The sequence below is a fragment of the Orycteropus afer genome, unplaced genomic scaffold (genome assembly GCF_000298275.1).
Source record: "Orycteropus afer afer isolate SDZICR_OR568_19922 unplaced genomic scaffold, OryAfe1.0 scaffold00023, whole genome shotgun sequence".
Taxonomy (NCBI): domain Eukaryota; kingdom Metazoa; phylum Chordata; class Mammalia; order Tubulidentata; family Orycteropodidae; genus Orycteropus; species Orycteropus afer.
The window spans coordinates 5,184,756-5,200,069 of record NW_006921610.1 but is presented as its reverse complement, the minus strand read 5'-3'; the positions used below and the strand labels follow the sequence as shown (position 1 = coordinate 5,200,069).

Here is a 15,314-nt window from a genome sequence, read left to right as displayed (position 1 = left end):
AATGCCGAGGATATCAATCTTTATGTGTTCCATTTCATTTTTGACAACTTCCAATTTTCCTAGATTCATACTTCATACATTCCATGTTCCGATGATTAATGGACTATTAAAACCCACCAGCCACTCCGTGAAAGGAAGACTGGGCTATCTACTTCCATAAAGATTTATTGCTTCAGAAACTCAAAGGGGGTTACTATGAGTCAGAATCAACTCAATGGCAATGAGTTTGGGTTTTTCTATTAAGACTATTAACAATAAATAATGCTCAGTCCAGAGTGGAGCTTGTTGCAGAATTAGAGATTTTATTAGTTACCAATTTATCACCAGTTTATATTAAATATCAGCTTTATAACTTCAGGACTGGATTAGAAATACAAGCATCAGCATTCAATAAGCAAGGAGAAGGTGATCATTTCTGCCATTTTTCCTTTAATGTATTCAGCATATTCAGAATCCTTGTTTTAGAAAATAATGTTAACCATTTTCATAATGGAGAAAGACTCTGAATTGATGGAACAATAATAGTGTTGCAGAAACTTAAAATGTCTATTCTGAAATTAAACTTGTTGTAAAACATTAAAGGAAATTTGACAATGGCAGTTTTTTAAAATAAAGAACTTACAAATTTAATGTTGCCTCTAAAGTTTATGTGCAAGTCCAGAAAATAATGAAGAAAGTAAATCTAGTTTAATAATTGGAAACATTAGTGATGCTAACATTTGTTTTACTGGAGAATTATTATGGTTCACATAGAAACAAATTAAGGATGGTATGATCATACTGACACAGAAAAGCAGCTTGAGAACTTGGGTGATAAGTGGAGAGTCTAAACAATTATTCACCAGAGGATCTGTAAGTGCAACAGGCGTGATAGATGCTTTGAGGCACCTAAAGAGCCTCCACATAGTTGGCTGGAAGCATGCCTGTTCTGCCCGTCCTCTGCACAGTGCCATACATCCAACCTTCATCAATAGCTTGAACATTTACAATAGCATCTCCATCTTTGAAGGACACCTCATCTGCATCAGCAGCCATATAGTCATACATGGCACGGAAGATTTTCTGTTTGTGGGATGGAAGAAAAGAAAAAATATTACATACTTGGTTTGCAACAATTAGCCCAAATATCTAATCATAAGATCTCTCTGATCTTACTCTGCAAATTTAAGTTATAGAAAAGAGAATGTGTAACCATTAAGAAAGTGTAAAATGGCCCACAGAATGGGAGAAGGTATTTACAAGTCATCCATCTGATAAGGGACTTATCTAGATTATATAAACAACTCTTACAAATCAGTAATTGAAAACTCAATTAAAAAATGGGAAATAGACATTTCCTTAAAGAAGGAATACAAATAGCCAGCCTATAGAAACATATCATTAGTCATCAAGGAAACACCAGAATGGCTATGATCCAAAAGACATACAATAACTGGTACTGGCAAAGATGTGGAAAAATTGGAACCTTCCTAAATGGTGGTAACCAACCCATCTCCATCAAGTTGATTCTGACTCATAGCAACCCTATAGAACAGAGTAGAACAGCCCCATAGGGTTTCCAAGTTTATAAATCTATGGTAGCAGACCACCACATTTTTCTCCTGCTCAGTGGCTCGTCGGTTTGAACTGCCAACCTTTTGGTTAGTGGCCAAGCACTTTACTGCACCAATTTAAAGTGGTACCATCACTTTGGAAAACAGTTTGGCAGCTCTTCAGATGTTCAATATAGAGTTTGCCATATAATCCAGTAATTCTACTCTTAGGTATATACTGCCTCATGGGTTTCCTAGGCTGAAATCTTAGGTATATACCTAAGAGTAATGAAAATGTATGTACACACAAAAACTTGTAAAAGAATGTTCACAGCAACTTTATTCACAATGGCCAAAAGTGGAAACAACCCAAATGTCCACCTACTGCTAAACAAAATATGCTTTATCCATAAATGGAGTGTTATTTGGTAATAAAAAAGAATAAAGTACTGATACATATAATAAATTATAATTTCATATCTATAAAATTTATATTATAAGGGACTTGTATCTAGTATATGTTATACATATATATATATATATATATATATATATATTAATAGACCTCAAAACGTTAAGATAATAATTTTTAAAAAGCCAGTCACTGAAAACTATACATGGTGCGATGCCATTTATATGAAGTGTCATAAACAGGCAAATCAATAGGGAAAAATGGACTAGGTGAGGGGATGAGGATGAAAGAGAGAGTAATTGATGATGGGTTCAAGGTTTTTATTTTTTTTAGGGTGATAACATGTTCTAAAATTAGATTGTATTAAAAAGGAAAAAAAATTAGATTGTATTTATGGTTGAAGAACTATGTAAATAAACCACTGAACTGTACACTTTAAATTATAAACTTAATACTATGCTGATTATTTACCAATAACCAAACTAAAAACCAAATCCACTGCTGTCGAGTCACTTCTGACTCAGTGACCCTATAGGACAGAGTAGAACTGCCCCATAGGATTTCCAGGGTTCTATTTTTTTTTTTTTTGCCTTCCCCTCAACTAAGTTAATATATGTCCATTCTCTAGTTGTTAGTTTACCCTCCATCCCCACCCACCTCTGATAACCATCAAACAATATTTATTTTTTTGTGAAACCTTTTTCTTAACTTTTTACAATAGTGGTCTCATATAATAATTGTCCTTTTGTAATTGCCTGATTTTATTCGGTATATTGTCTTCTAAATTCATCCACATTATGAGATGTTTCACAGATTCATCATTGTTCTTTAATGTTTCATAGTATTCCATTGTGTTTATGTACCATAGTTTATTGATCCATTCCTCTGTTGATAGGTATTTCATTGTGCCTATCTTTTTGCTATTGTGAATAGTGCTGCGATAAACATGGACAAGGCTGTAATCTTTATGGAAGCGAACTGCCACATCTTTCTCCTGCAGAGTGGCTGGTGGGTTAGAACCTTCAGCCTTTTGGTAAGCAGTTGAATGCTTTAACCACTGTGCCACCAGGGCGCCTTCATAGCTATAAAATTTATATTATAAGGGACTTGTATCTAGTATATGTTATACATATATAAATACAATATATATAGATATATATATATTGCTGTATGCTGTTGAGTCACTTCCCACTCCTAGCAACACTGAGAGAACTGCCTCATGGGTTTCCTAGGCTGAAATCTTTACTGGAGCACATCACCAGACCTTCTCTTGCACAGAGCAACTGGTGGATTCTGTTATGGATTAAACTGTGTCCTCCAAAAATATGTGTTGCAAATCCTAACCTCTATATCTATGGTTATAATCCCTTTTGGGAATGGTTTTTCTTTACTATGTTAATGAAGAAGGATTAGTGTAGGGTGTATCTTGGATCAATCACTTTTAAGATATAAAAGATTTAACGAGCTAGCAGAGCAGGGATGGGGGAAGAGAGATGCCAGGCCACATGAAGATCATCCAGGAGAAGAAGCTCAAAGAAAGAAGGACCTTCTCCAGAGCAACAGAGAAAGAAAGCTTTCCCGTAGAGCTGGCCCCTTGAATTCAGACTTCTAGCCTCCTAAACTGTGAGAAAACAAATCGCTGTTTGTTAAAGTCATCCACTTGTGGTATTTCTTTTATAGCAGCTCTGGATAACTAAGATAGGTTCCAAGTGCCGTCCTTCGGGTTTGCAGTTCAGTCCTAACCGTTGGATCACCAGGGCTCTTTTCATACACACACACACACACACACACACACACACACACGGAGAGAAAAACAGAATGTGCTAATCTAATATGTTGTTTGTAGGTGCCATTGACTCAACTCAGACTTAATAATGACCCTATGTACATAACAAAAAGAAACGGCCCAGTCCTTTGCCATCCTCACAGACTTTGCTATCTTGAGCCCATCGTTGCAGCCACTGTCAATCCATCTCGTTGAAGGTCTTCCTCTTTTTCTCTGACCCTCTACCAAGCATGATATCCTTCTGCAGGGAATGATCCCTTCTCACAACATGACCAAAGTAAGTGAGACGAAGTCTGGCCTTTCTCACTTCTAATAAGCATTCTGGCTGCACTTCTTCTAAGACAGATTTGTTCATTCTTCTGGCATCCATGGTATTTCAGTATTCTTTGCCAACACCATAATTCGAAAACATTGATTCTTCTTCAGTCTTTCTTGATCACTGCCCAGCTTTCACATACATATGAGGCAACTGAAAATACCATGGCTTGGATTGTTGTTGTTGTTGTTGTTATGTGCCATCGAGTCAGCCCTGACTCATAGCGACCCCTCCTTGGGTTTCCGAGGCAGTATCACTACGGAAGTAGGATTGCCCAACCTTCCTTCCGAGGAGTGGCTGGTGGGTTAGTTGCACCTTAGTCTTCAAAGTGACACTTTGCTCCTTAACACTTTAAAGAAGTCTTTTACAGCAGATTTGCCCAGACAATAGGAGGTCTAATTCTTTGGGTGTTGATATAAATTATTTAGGCATTTCCAGTTTGCTGGACATTTAATTATAATTGTTTTACACAATAATGAATATCCTACTATTTATCTTTGAGCAATATTTCTGAAGAAAGGGTTTTAAATGAGGAAGTATTAGGTCAACTCATATTTGTGCTTAATTTAAAAAAAAAAAATGTTCTAATATGATACTTTATTATTGTTTTAATTTGCTTTTTCCTGGCTGCTGGTCATGATGAGTGTCCTTTTTGTCATCCGCTTTTATTTATTTTGCTGTAAACTCTCTAATCTTACTGCAAAAGGGGCAGGGAGACAGCATCCTCTGACCTCTTCTAACTACACAAGAGGAAAACAGAATTGCCATCAGCAGCCCAAGGCCTGTTCTTATGAGGCCAGACATGCTGCCACCCTCTAGCCCTCCTATTAACCTTAACACCAACCATTCCTCCCGCAGTACCCACCACCTCTCTGCTGGGTTTGATAATTCACTGCAGTTGCCACAGAGAACTCACAGATTATGGGGTTTATTAGGGAAGCAACAGTTCACAATTCAAGTTCAGGAATATGCTTAGTCTCTTTCAGCCGGCCGTCTCACTCAGCAGCCAGCCGTCTCTCTCAGTATCTCTCAATAGCACATATCTCTCAGCAGTGCATGTCTCTCACGTCTCTCTCTCTCAACAGCCTGTGTCTTTCAGCAGCACGTTTCTCTCAGCCGGCAATCAGAGAGACTCCTGCCTCTAGGAGAGCTCCTTTTGAGCCTGGCAGAGAGGCCAAAACCAACCAATCCCAACATCAGAGTTCTATACACCTGAGAGTGAACTTTCCAGAAAATTACTTCATGCTGCTCCCAACAGAAATACCCCAAGTGGATAACTTTAATAATCAGATAATAATTTGCTCACAGCAAATTCCACCACGACAGAGTTTACTATGGCTAGAAAAGCCACACTATGTAATTCACTACACCGCACTTAGTCTTCCAAGTCTTATTTGGAAGACACATAGTTTGTCATGGTGGCACTGTGGCTAAAGCATTGGGCTGCTAACCAAAAGACCAGCAGTTTGAAACCACCAGCTGCTCCACAGGAAAAAAAGGAAGCAGTATGCTTCCGTAAAGATTTACAGCCTTTGGGGCAGTTTTATGCTGTCCTATATGATCTCTAGGAGCTCTGGTAGTGTAGTGCCTAAAGCACTTGACTGCTAACCAGAAGGCTGGCAGTTCAAACCCACCAGCCACTCCTCGGAAGGAAGATGGGACAATCTACTTCTGTAGTGATACTGCCTCAGAAACCCAAGGAGGGATCGCTATGAGTTGGATCCTACTTGACAACAGTGTGTTAGTATTCATTTTTATGGTTAGGTCCTTCTGTAGTATCATTTTTTAGATTCTCTGGTTATCCTTACACATTTAATCTTTCAAATGAATTTTAGGATTAGGACACATGTTTCCAGAAAAAAGTGCTATTGGGATTTTGACTGGAATTGCCTTGAATTTATTGATTTAATTTAATGAGAAATGACAACTTTTTAATATTACCTTTCCTGAAATATAATGGCTATCGATAGTTATTTAGATCTTCTTTTATGTCCTTCAGTAAAGGCAAATATTATTTATTTCCTTTTGGAAGTATTATGTTTTTTATGGTATAAATGATATTCAAAGTTTAATTCATAGTTTAAATGAGTTTTAAAGTAGACTGGTGAATTGTAAACATAATTGTCTTATCTCTTCAATATATATTAACAGGAGAGATTGAAGGTAGTGCATGTGCACGTGTACACATACTCTTGAAGAAAGATTCCAAGTGGCAAATGTTTCAGTTTAAGATAGTCGGTGGGACCAATGAGCCCCAAATGTATTATATAATACAGGTTTGGTTCTAAAAACATAAAAGAACCAAATACCTACATCTATAATTATTATTACACATATCAAAAAATAAAAATGGTTTTAGTAAGCCATTCATTATTTACTTACTCCAGCAGTAGATGGATGAGATGGGATAGAAGATACTGTGGTCTGTTGGGTAGCAACTGAAGATGATCTTTGTTGTGGGAGCACTGTGGTTTTCGCATGTTTGTAAGCTGAAAGGAAGGAGAAAATAGTTTATAAAGAGAAAACATGCCTAGGTATTATTTAATCTGTGCTTAGCAGCCAAGCAGTATTGTGTTTTTCCACAGCTCAAGAAGAATGATCTCCAAGAAGTGAGCATCTGATAAAGTTACGAAAATGAAATACTTGACTTCACATGCCCTTCCACAATTCATCTTCCCATTAGAAGAGAGGACCCAAACTATTTTTTTTTAAACACTCAAAGAGGATCTTATAGTGTCAGTGAGACTGGCCATATTTATCAAATTCATCCCTTGTACCTGCTGAAGTTGCATTGAAGAAGACACCACCGTCACTATAGGTGGAGAGATGGTGGTCAGCAGCCTCAGAGTGCTCAGACTTCTCCTCACCCCCGCTAATGCTCAGAGCACTGGCAGAACGTGACTGCTCCCGGCTCCGGCGCTGAGCTTGCACTGGGAGAGATGTGATTGGGAGGGAGAAAAAAAGACAAAAATTATATAGTGAAAAGTTAGGGATTTGAGCCTATCCAGAGACGGCAGAGGAAAGACCTGGCGAATTGTTTATGAAAAATCAGTCATTAAAAACCCTATGAAGCACAATTTACTCTGAAACATATGGGGTTGCCAGGAGTTGGAACTGACTGGATAGCAACTGGTTGGTTGGTAATGCTTAACATTAATTGAATCCTCAGTTTTTGCCAAGCACATATTTAAGTGGATTTCTATAGATAAAATCCTCACAATTCTTATTTTGTATGGTTATCATCCTCAGTATAGCCAAGGTTCAAATCCAAGAGTCCATCTTTGACTACTGATCCATCCTTCTACCCTGACCATTTTCGTGCTTCACCAAAATAAATACATAGTAATATTGGGAGCTCTGGTAGCATAGTGCTAAGGCACTTGACTGCTAATCAGAAGGCTGGTGGTTCGAACCTACCAGCCACTTCTCAGAAGGAAGGTTGAGCAATCTACTTCCGTAGTGATATCGCCTTGGAAACCCAAGGAGGGGTCACTATGAGTCAGGTCTGACTCGACGGCACGTAACAACAACAATATTTACTTTAAAACTCCGCCTAACCTTCTTCAGAGTCTTCTCTAACTTTCAAATTCATGTAGAAGCTCTTCCTCATGTTCCCTCAATAACCTGAGCAGACCTCGAAAAGTGCATGTGTCAGGGCGTAACCACTGATTTGCTCATCTCTCTTCCTTACTAGACTAGAGTATAAATCCTTTGAGGGCTGTATTACTCTACATTTTAACATGAACAAAAGGCATGAAGATTTGCATGTTGTGGTGGTTAAGTTTTTATGTATTGACTTGGCTGGGCCTGGTTGAGTGGCCGGGAAGCTGGTGGTAGTTATTCACCATGATAAGACTGGCAACCAACTCCATGGTGGGACCTACCACAATTAGCTGAGTAGCTGCTTTAGGGCTGCTGTCTGCTTCCCATATATAAGAGACAGCTGTGGGAATGGTCTCTAGCTTATGACATGCTTGAAACCTGGATGTAGCCGTGTCATTGTTCAGCAGCCTGCCATGCTCTGCCAACCTTGGGACTTTCAGTGAACTTGAATTAATGGCCTGCCATGTGGTTTGGTTGTTATGTGCCATCGAGTCAGACCCGACTCATAGGGACAGCATAGTGGCTAAAGCACTTGACTGCTAACCAGAAGGCTGGCGGTTCAAACCCACTAGCCACTCCTTGGAAGGAAGATGGGGCAATCTACTTCCATAGTGATACTGCCTCGGAAACCCAAGGAGAGGTCGCTATGAGTCAGGTCTGACTCTACGGCACATAACAACAAAACAAACAACAATGTGGTTTGGTAACATTGGGACTGTGCCATTTTATTTGTCAAACTTGGGCTTGTTAGCCTCAGCAGCCAGTAGCTGCCTGAGTGAAGAAATGCCTCTAGCTTCGTGGGCCGGGGGCAAGAGGCAGAGCTGAAGCCCAAGGTTGAGGGGCTTTCACACAGCCCCTAGAGCCTGGCACTTAGCACTTGGACTTCTAGCCTCCCAAACTGTAAGAGAATAAACTCCTGTTTGTTCAAGCATCCCTTTTATGATATATCCTTGTCAGAGCAGCACTAGGTAACCAGAACACATGGTTTTGTTTTGTTTTTTGAATGAATGAATCCTTTTTCCTGAACCAACAGAGCTCAGAAATTTGCTGAAGGTCAAATTCATTCTCTTCCCTTTGCATATATATTTTTCTATTATTTCCCCCATAGATTTACAACTTTTTTTTTTAAGGCAAAAAAAAAAAAAAAAAAATGATAATAATGGGGCATGAAGAAGACACACATTGAACCATGAAACAAAATCTTTCTCTAACTTGAACTTGTCTAGAAAATGCAGTTTTTGCCCTCTAGTCAACTAGGTGTTTGCGTTTTGAACAAGAGACTCAAAATGGAAAGCCCCGGAGGAAAGCAACCTCGGAGCAGACAGATCATTGACTCTAGCCCACTAACTGGCGAGGTTTGTGCACAACTGTAAGCCTTTGCACCATAACATACCATTGATCATGTGTAAGCTTCGAGATTGAATGTTGTCTTCTGCTGGATCATAGTCAAAAACTGAGCCAGGATTAGTACGCCAGACACGCAAGCCTGAAAGGGAAACCACGAATGATCAGAACACATGCTCTTAGACTCTTCTAATAACTTGGAAACTAAAGTATGAATTTACACAACAAAAGGAAGATGGAATAAAATTTATTTAGCTTCGGTTCTGCTCCTGTCTGTTCTTCAGAAGACAACAAAGCAAAAGGTAAAATAAAATGCCAGTTTTGCAAAATATGAAATAATAGAAGTTTTCTTTCACATCCAATGAAAATACCAACTGAGGTTCTTTGTTGTGACATAGTTAAGGGCACTTTTATTCTCCTAATTATTTTTATCTTAAAGTTGATTTCCCCCTAGGGTTCAATTACCTGTAATAGTTTCCTGGTCCTGGTCATTCCTTTTCTGTTCCATTTCTACCACTTTTCTCTGAATACCTCGGTAGTTAATGTCACTGAAGTCCTGTGTGTTCTTCTTTACTCGCTCAGTGATAGGGTCTGTCACCACTGGTGTGAAGCAACCCTTGTGTTTTTCAAAGTCTTCATGGTATTTCACCTGAAATTTCATGAATATCCTTGATGAAAATATGATGGGATGACTAGATCCCTTTTCATATGTTCCAATATGTCAGCCAATTACCTCTAAATAATTGCTTACTCACCGTTGAGATGTGGCGTTGGGTTTCCCTCACCCGTCTCATCTCTGGAGTGTCCAAGACATAGGCAGCTTTGCCTTGAATTTGTTTCCGGAAGCTATCAGAATATAGTATCTGATGGAGGAGAGACCACATGTGAGTATAGGTCATGTTACTATCCTAACTCTACATCCACAAGACCTTTCCAACAGATGGACACAGAAGGAGTTGGTGAGGGAAGTGTAATCAACAGAAGTGACCTAACCAGACATGTGACTAACAGTTCAGTTGAACAGGTTAGCGTGAGGACAAGTAGGGCTCGCTTCAGAAAAGAAAGGACTTGCTTTGACTTTGAAAATATACATTTCATTGTCAAAAGAGAATAGACAGTATAATTTCAAAAGGAAAAGGGAGAAAGTAACCTCTTTAGTTTGCCAGAAATTGTAGCACTGGCACCAGCATATTCTATGGTATTGGCACTAAATACAAGGCTGAAGGGAATTTGAAAGTACTATCCTTTAATAAAAAAACAAGTGACCATTTTTTTTAAGTTTCTGTCCATATTCATAAACCAATTATGCTAACAGAGAAATCAAAGTCCTCCAGATACAAAAGCCCAAAAATATCAAAGCCAAAGAGGCATCCATTTCATATTATTACCTGTTTTCATAGAGTTCCTTAAAAATAAAGGAGAGCAGAAGATTGAGGCTGTTAGAAGTCAATTTGTTATAGTTGGTTATACTGTAAGACTACCTCAGAGTGAAGTAACAGGGAAGAGAAAACACTGGCAATTAACTTATTATGTCTTAGTATGATCATTTGGAATTTAAAAGCACAGTCATGTTAAAATTTTCAGTTGAATAAAAAAAGTACGTGTTTATGGTGTTAACATGTTATTTTCCAAGATGTTGCATTTCTCTTTTTAAAGAACATTTTAGTGTGTTTTTCAGTTGAATAAGAAGGTGCACGTTTTTATGATGTTAAAATGTTATTTTCCAAGTTGTTGCACTTCTTTTTAAGCCTAGAGTATACCGAGCTAATGTTTTCTTGGTTGCGCTTAGCTCTCTCCATCTCTGGAGTAACAGGTGTCGGAGTTGCTTTTCTCATATTTTCTTTGTACAATACCTAGGGGAGCCAAGAGAGCATCCAGACATCAGAGAGGAGAACACTCATTCTGAAAATCATTTAGCTGGTGTTATGCCTCGATTATATCACACTCTATAAGGAACATCTCAGGAAATAAAGCCATTAAACTGTTATTGTATAAAGCAAAAGATTTGGAACCAAAAAGGCAAAAGAGTTAAAGTTACGAAAGGATTAAATGAAACAGATAACTTTTTATGAGACTCATGGTGGCAAACCACTTAGGAGGTAAGGTTAGATGGTAAAAGATATGTTTTCAAAGGAGGTTGAATGTAGTTATAATAAAATCAGTTTGAGGTTGTGAGGTTTTATTGTTTTTGTTCTTTTTCTAATGAACAAAGGAGGATTTTAAAAGAGACACAAAAGTTTTGGAAAAACTGTGAGATGAATTAGTGGGATAACCATGTTTGCCAGGCTTGTTAAAGTTTAAAGTTTGTTTCTTTTTTTCCCTTTCTCAAATACCGAGCTAAAGTTTTCTTGATTGCGTTTGACTCTTTCCATCTCGGGAGTCAAGGGTGTGGGGGTTGCTTTCCCCAGATTCTCTTTGTACAACACCTATGAGATACAAAGTTGTATCCGAAAGTCACTAGGAAGCAACAGTCAGGTTATTAAATTGATGCAATTTTGGAGGAAAAGCTATATGTGATTAAAAGTTAAACTTAAAATTTTAAATTAAATTAAATTAAAAAAAAATAACTACTACTATTAGTGAGAACAGCTCTCAAGAAGAAAGCTTAAAAATAGTTAATGGCAATGGTAAGTGTATGATATTTAGAGGAGGCTCAAATGTAACCGGCATTTTGTCTTTAACCTGGGTTAGCAGCAGGCCAAACTGCAGGGGTTACTTTGCAAAATTAAAAGCACTTTTGTTTCTCAAGACAATACCGAGCTAATGTTTTCTTGATTGCGTTTGACTCTCTGCATCTCTGGAGTGACAGGGGTTGGGGTGGCTTTACCCACATTTTCTTTGTACAAAACCTATGGGATCCATTGGATCCAAAAAACCAAAGAGAAGAATTAAAGTTACCAAAGCATTAAATGAAACAAATAACTTTTTATGAGGTTCATGGTGTCAAACCATTTGGGAAATAAGGTTAGAGGGAAAGGAACATGTTTCCAAAGGAAGGTGAATGTAGTCACAGCAAGACACACATTTCCAGGGTAGGACCATGCCTGAAATCCTTCAGGACTGAAAGGGAGGATGCAGTGATCCACAAAGGGCTAAGGGACTACAGTCATTTTATTGCTAGTCTATGAACAATAAACACCTCACAAATCTAAACAAGTGTTATAAGCATGGTCCTGACCAACGAACATTGGGGCTGCTCCCAGTATGACAGATGGTGACTGGACCGCTTTTCAGTACTTAGACTTAGTGTGCTTGCAAACACTAGAGGTTTGGGAAATGGCTTTCAAAAATTCTGTTAAGTAGTGATTCTCTAAGCATGGCCCCTGGACAACAAAATCAGTATCACCTGAGAAGTAACTAACATGCCAAATATACATAATATGAAACCCTGAGGGCAAGACTCAGCAGTATGATTTAACAAATCCTCTAGGTAATTCTAAAGTTTGAGAAGCACTGCACTCAAGTGTTGGGGAAACCTGAAAACCGTGCAAATGTTGAGGACCACAAGACTGTTCAGTACATAAGCGAAAGTCGGTCCCACACAAGCCCTCAAACCTCAAACCAAACCCATTCCCATCAATTCAATACCAACTCATAGTGACCCCACCGGACAGAGTAGAACTGCCCCATAGGGTCTCCAGGTGGTAATGTTTACAGAAGCAGACTGCCACATCTTTCTCCTACAGGGCAGCTAAGGGTTTTGAGCCACCAACCTTTCCGTTAGCAGTCTAGTGCTTTAATCACTGAATCACCAGGGCTCCTTACACAAGCACCAGTGCCCCTCTCTCACTGCCATAGAGCTGGCTCCGACTCACAGTGACCCCTCCTTGGGTTTCCAAGGCACCACCACTCCTCGGAAGGAAGGTTGGGCAATCCTACTTCCGTAGTGATACTGCCTCGGAAACCCAAGGAGGGGTCGCTATGAGTCGGGGTCGACTCGACGGCAAATAACAACAACAACAACATCACTATGGAAGTAGACTGCCCAATCTTCCTTCTAAGGAATGGCTGGTGGGTTTGAACCGCCAGCCTTCTGGTTAGCAGTCAAATGTCTTAGGCACTATGCCCCCATAGCTCCCAAATGTCTCTCTAATCAGTCCATTATAAGCATATCACTGAGTACAGGCTTATAGGAAATGGTTTACTAAAATTTACAGTTAAAGATCATGATAAAGACAAAAGAATGAACTTAAAACTGATAAAACCAGTTCTATTGACACTTTCCTTTTAAAATCAATTGATAATCAAATGCCAAAACCATTACTGGATCTTAATTTTTGTCATTATTCTTGAAGGAGAGGATCAGGGGTATTTTTCCCAAGGTCTCTTTGTCCAAATCTGACAAAGTGAAATAGAACCTAAAGTCTTAGGTGCAATGACACAACGATATCACAACTATAATGTTCTAGAAAGAGCCCATTACATCTACTATGCCACCCACACTTCCTCACCCAAAATTTCACAAGTCCATAAAACAAAGAGACCTTGGGTGGAGAGCAAGTATGGAGAGAGATGAGTGAAAGGGTGTTTTTATAGGACAATCTGTTACTTCTGGATATTAGAACTTTAAATTATGGATTAAAGCAATCTTGTTATTAGGGGTTAAGGCTAGAAGTAGCCTTATAGGAAAGAAGGATAAATGTGGTCAAGAAATTCACAAAATTTAAGTTGTCTTTAAAAAGTAGGATTAATATGTATTATTTTAAATCCATTAAAGAAGTAGTTTTTTTTTTTTTTTTTTTCTTTTCTTGCCAAAGTACCGAGCTAATATTTTCTTGATTGTGTTTGACTCTCTCCATCTCTGGAGTGACAGGTAAAGGGGTTCCCTTGCCCATGTTTTCTTTGTATAACACCTGTGTGATGAGAAAGCATCCAGAAAAACAACCATAAGTAACATTTATTTCACTTGTGGGGAAGTTTCAAGTGTGAGTTCAACTTTCTTGTTACAAAGTGGTACAGTAGTCCAGGGAGCCAGGAGTTATATGCTGACAAGATGCCACACATTACTCTAATCAAAGCCATTATTGGCATGGGGAAACTTCTCCCCTGTATGGCAGCAAGGACCTCAGCTATTGCTGGAAAGACTGTCTGAGTTATCAATGTTATTTTTTCATTTCTGTGAGCACAGTGCCTCCTAAACAATCACATGGCAGTTTGAGATTGTTAGAAACTGGTTTTGCTGTTACCCAAGCAAACAAAAAGACTTGTTATTCTTTTAAGTGTTTCAAAGTACCAGGTGAAATTAAAATCAGAATGAACAGAAATAAAATTAGAATCAGCAGTGGTATCATAGGAGTAAGATAGTGTGTCCTTTGGCTAAATGAGTTATATTAAAAGCGAAGGAAAGGAAATGGGTTCAGAAAAAAAGAAAAAGAAATGTTAAGAATCAAGTTAATTATTAGGTTAAGTGGAATCTTTTTTCCCCCTTTCTTTTCAAAATACCGAGCTAAGGTTTTCTTGATTGTGTTTGACTCTCTGCATCTCTGGAGTGGTGGGGATTGGAATTCCTGTCCCCAGGTTTTCTTTGTAGAGCACCTGTGTGATAAGAAAGCATCCAGAACAGAAAGCAATTGGTCTTTCTCTTGGAGCAGTTGGGAGTGGGAGGTGAGGGAGGAAGAAAAGTGAGTTAGAAGGACAATTCCAGAAGCTTTAACATCCAACCGGTATGATGTCCTTAAAAGCAAGGGAATGCAGGAAAGATAGCCAACAACTAACAAATACGAAAATAAAGTTTTGTTATTTGGACTAATCACTGCCCTACAGGGCAGACATGATCACTGTGAAAGGAAATAGGTAAGTTAGTCTTCTTCAGGTGGTTATGAAGGGCAGGAATGGGGCTGAAGGAAACAAAGAAGTTATTTTTGCATTGGAAATGCTGTTAATAAACTACATAAGGATATGTAGGGTTTATAAACTTTGTATATATGAAGATACATACACACAAATCTTCTTTTGTGACTTTCAAAAGAAACCAAAGTATTTGATTTTTAGTTTGGGTGAACATACGGGGAAAAATTACTTCTAAGGCAATTGAGAGCAATGACTATATGCTGAAAAAAAAAGGAACTACACAATATTTGTCCAAACACCAGTAGAAACAGAGAGGGTTAGTATCAGAAATGAGGCCAACGGTGTGACCTTTGCAAAACACATTTTTGTAAGCTTTATGTTCACATCAAGGTTGCCAAAGTGGAATACATTGAATGTCAAAATTTTTAAGAGCTGAAATATAATATGAAGTATTTTTTTTTAAGTTAAATGGTTATATTAATGTTTAACCAAAATAAGGAAACTGATTCATAGGAAATGGCAACATTAAGT

At 38.4% G+C, this 15,314-nt stretch overlaps 1 protein-coding gene across 1 annotated transcript in view; it reads right to left on the bottom strand.

Moving 5' to 3' along the window:
- Positions 1-888: 888 nt before the first annotated feature.
- The window catches only part of NEB (nebulin), a 260,540-nt gene continuing 246,114 nt past the window's right edge, over positions 889-15,314 (bottom strand). Inside the window, 11 exon segments of the mRNA XM_042783652.1 lie at positions 889-1,062; positions 6,429-6,535; positions 6,824-6,976; positions 9,043-9,135; positions 9,459-9,642; positions 9,749-9,856; positions 10,754-10,846; positions 11,327-11,419; positions 11,750-11,842; positions 13,652-13,846; positions 14,436-14,528. Coding sequence (XP_042639586.1) covers positions 889-1,062; positions 6,429-6,535; positions 6,824-6,976; positions 9,043-9,135; positions 9,459-9,642; positions 9,749-9,856; positions 10,754-10,846; positions 11,327-11,419; positions 11,750-11,842; positions 13,652-13,846; positions 14,436-14,528 — 1,386 coding nt within the window.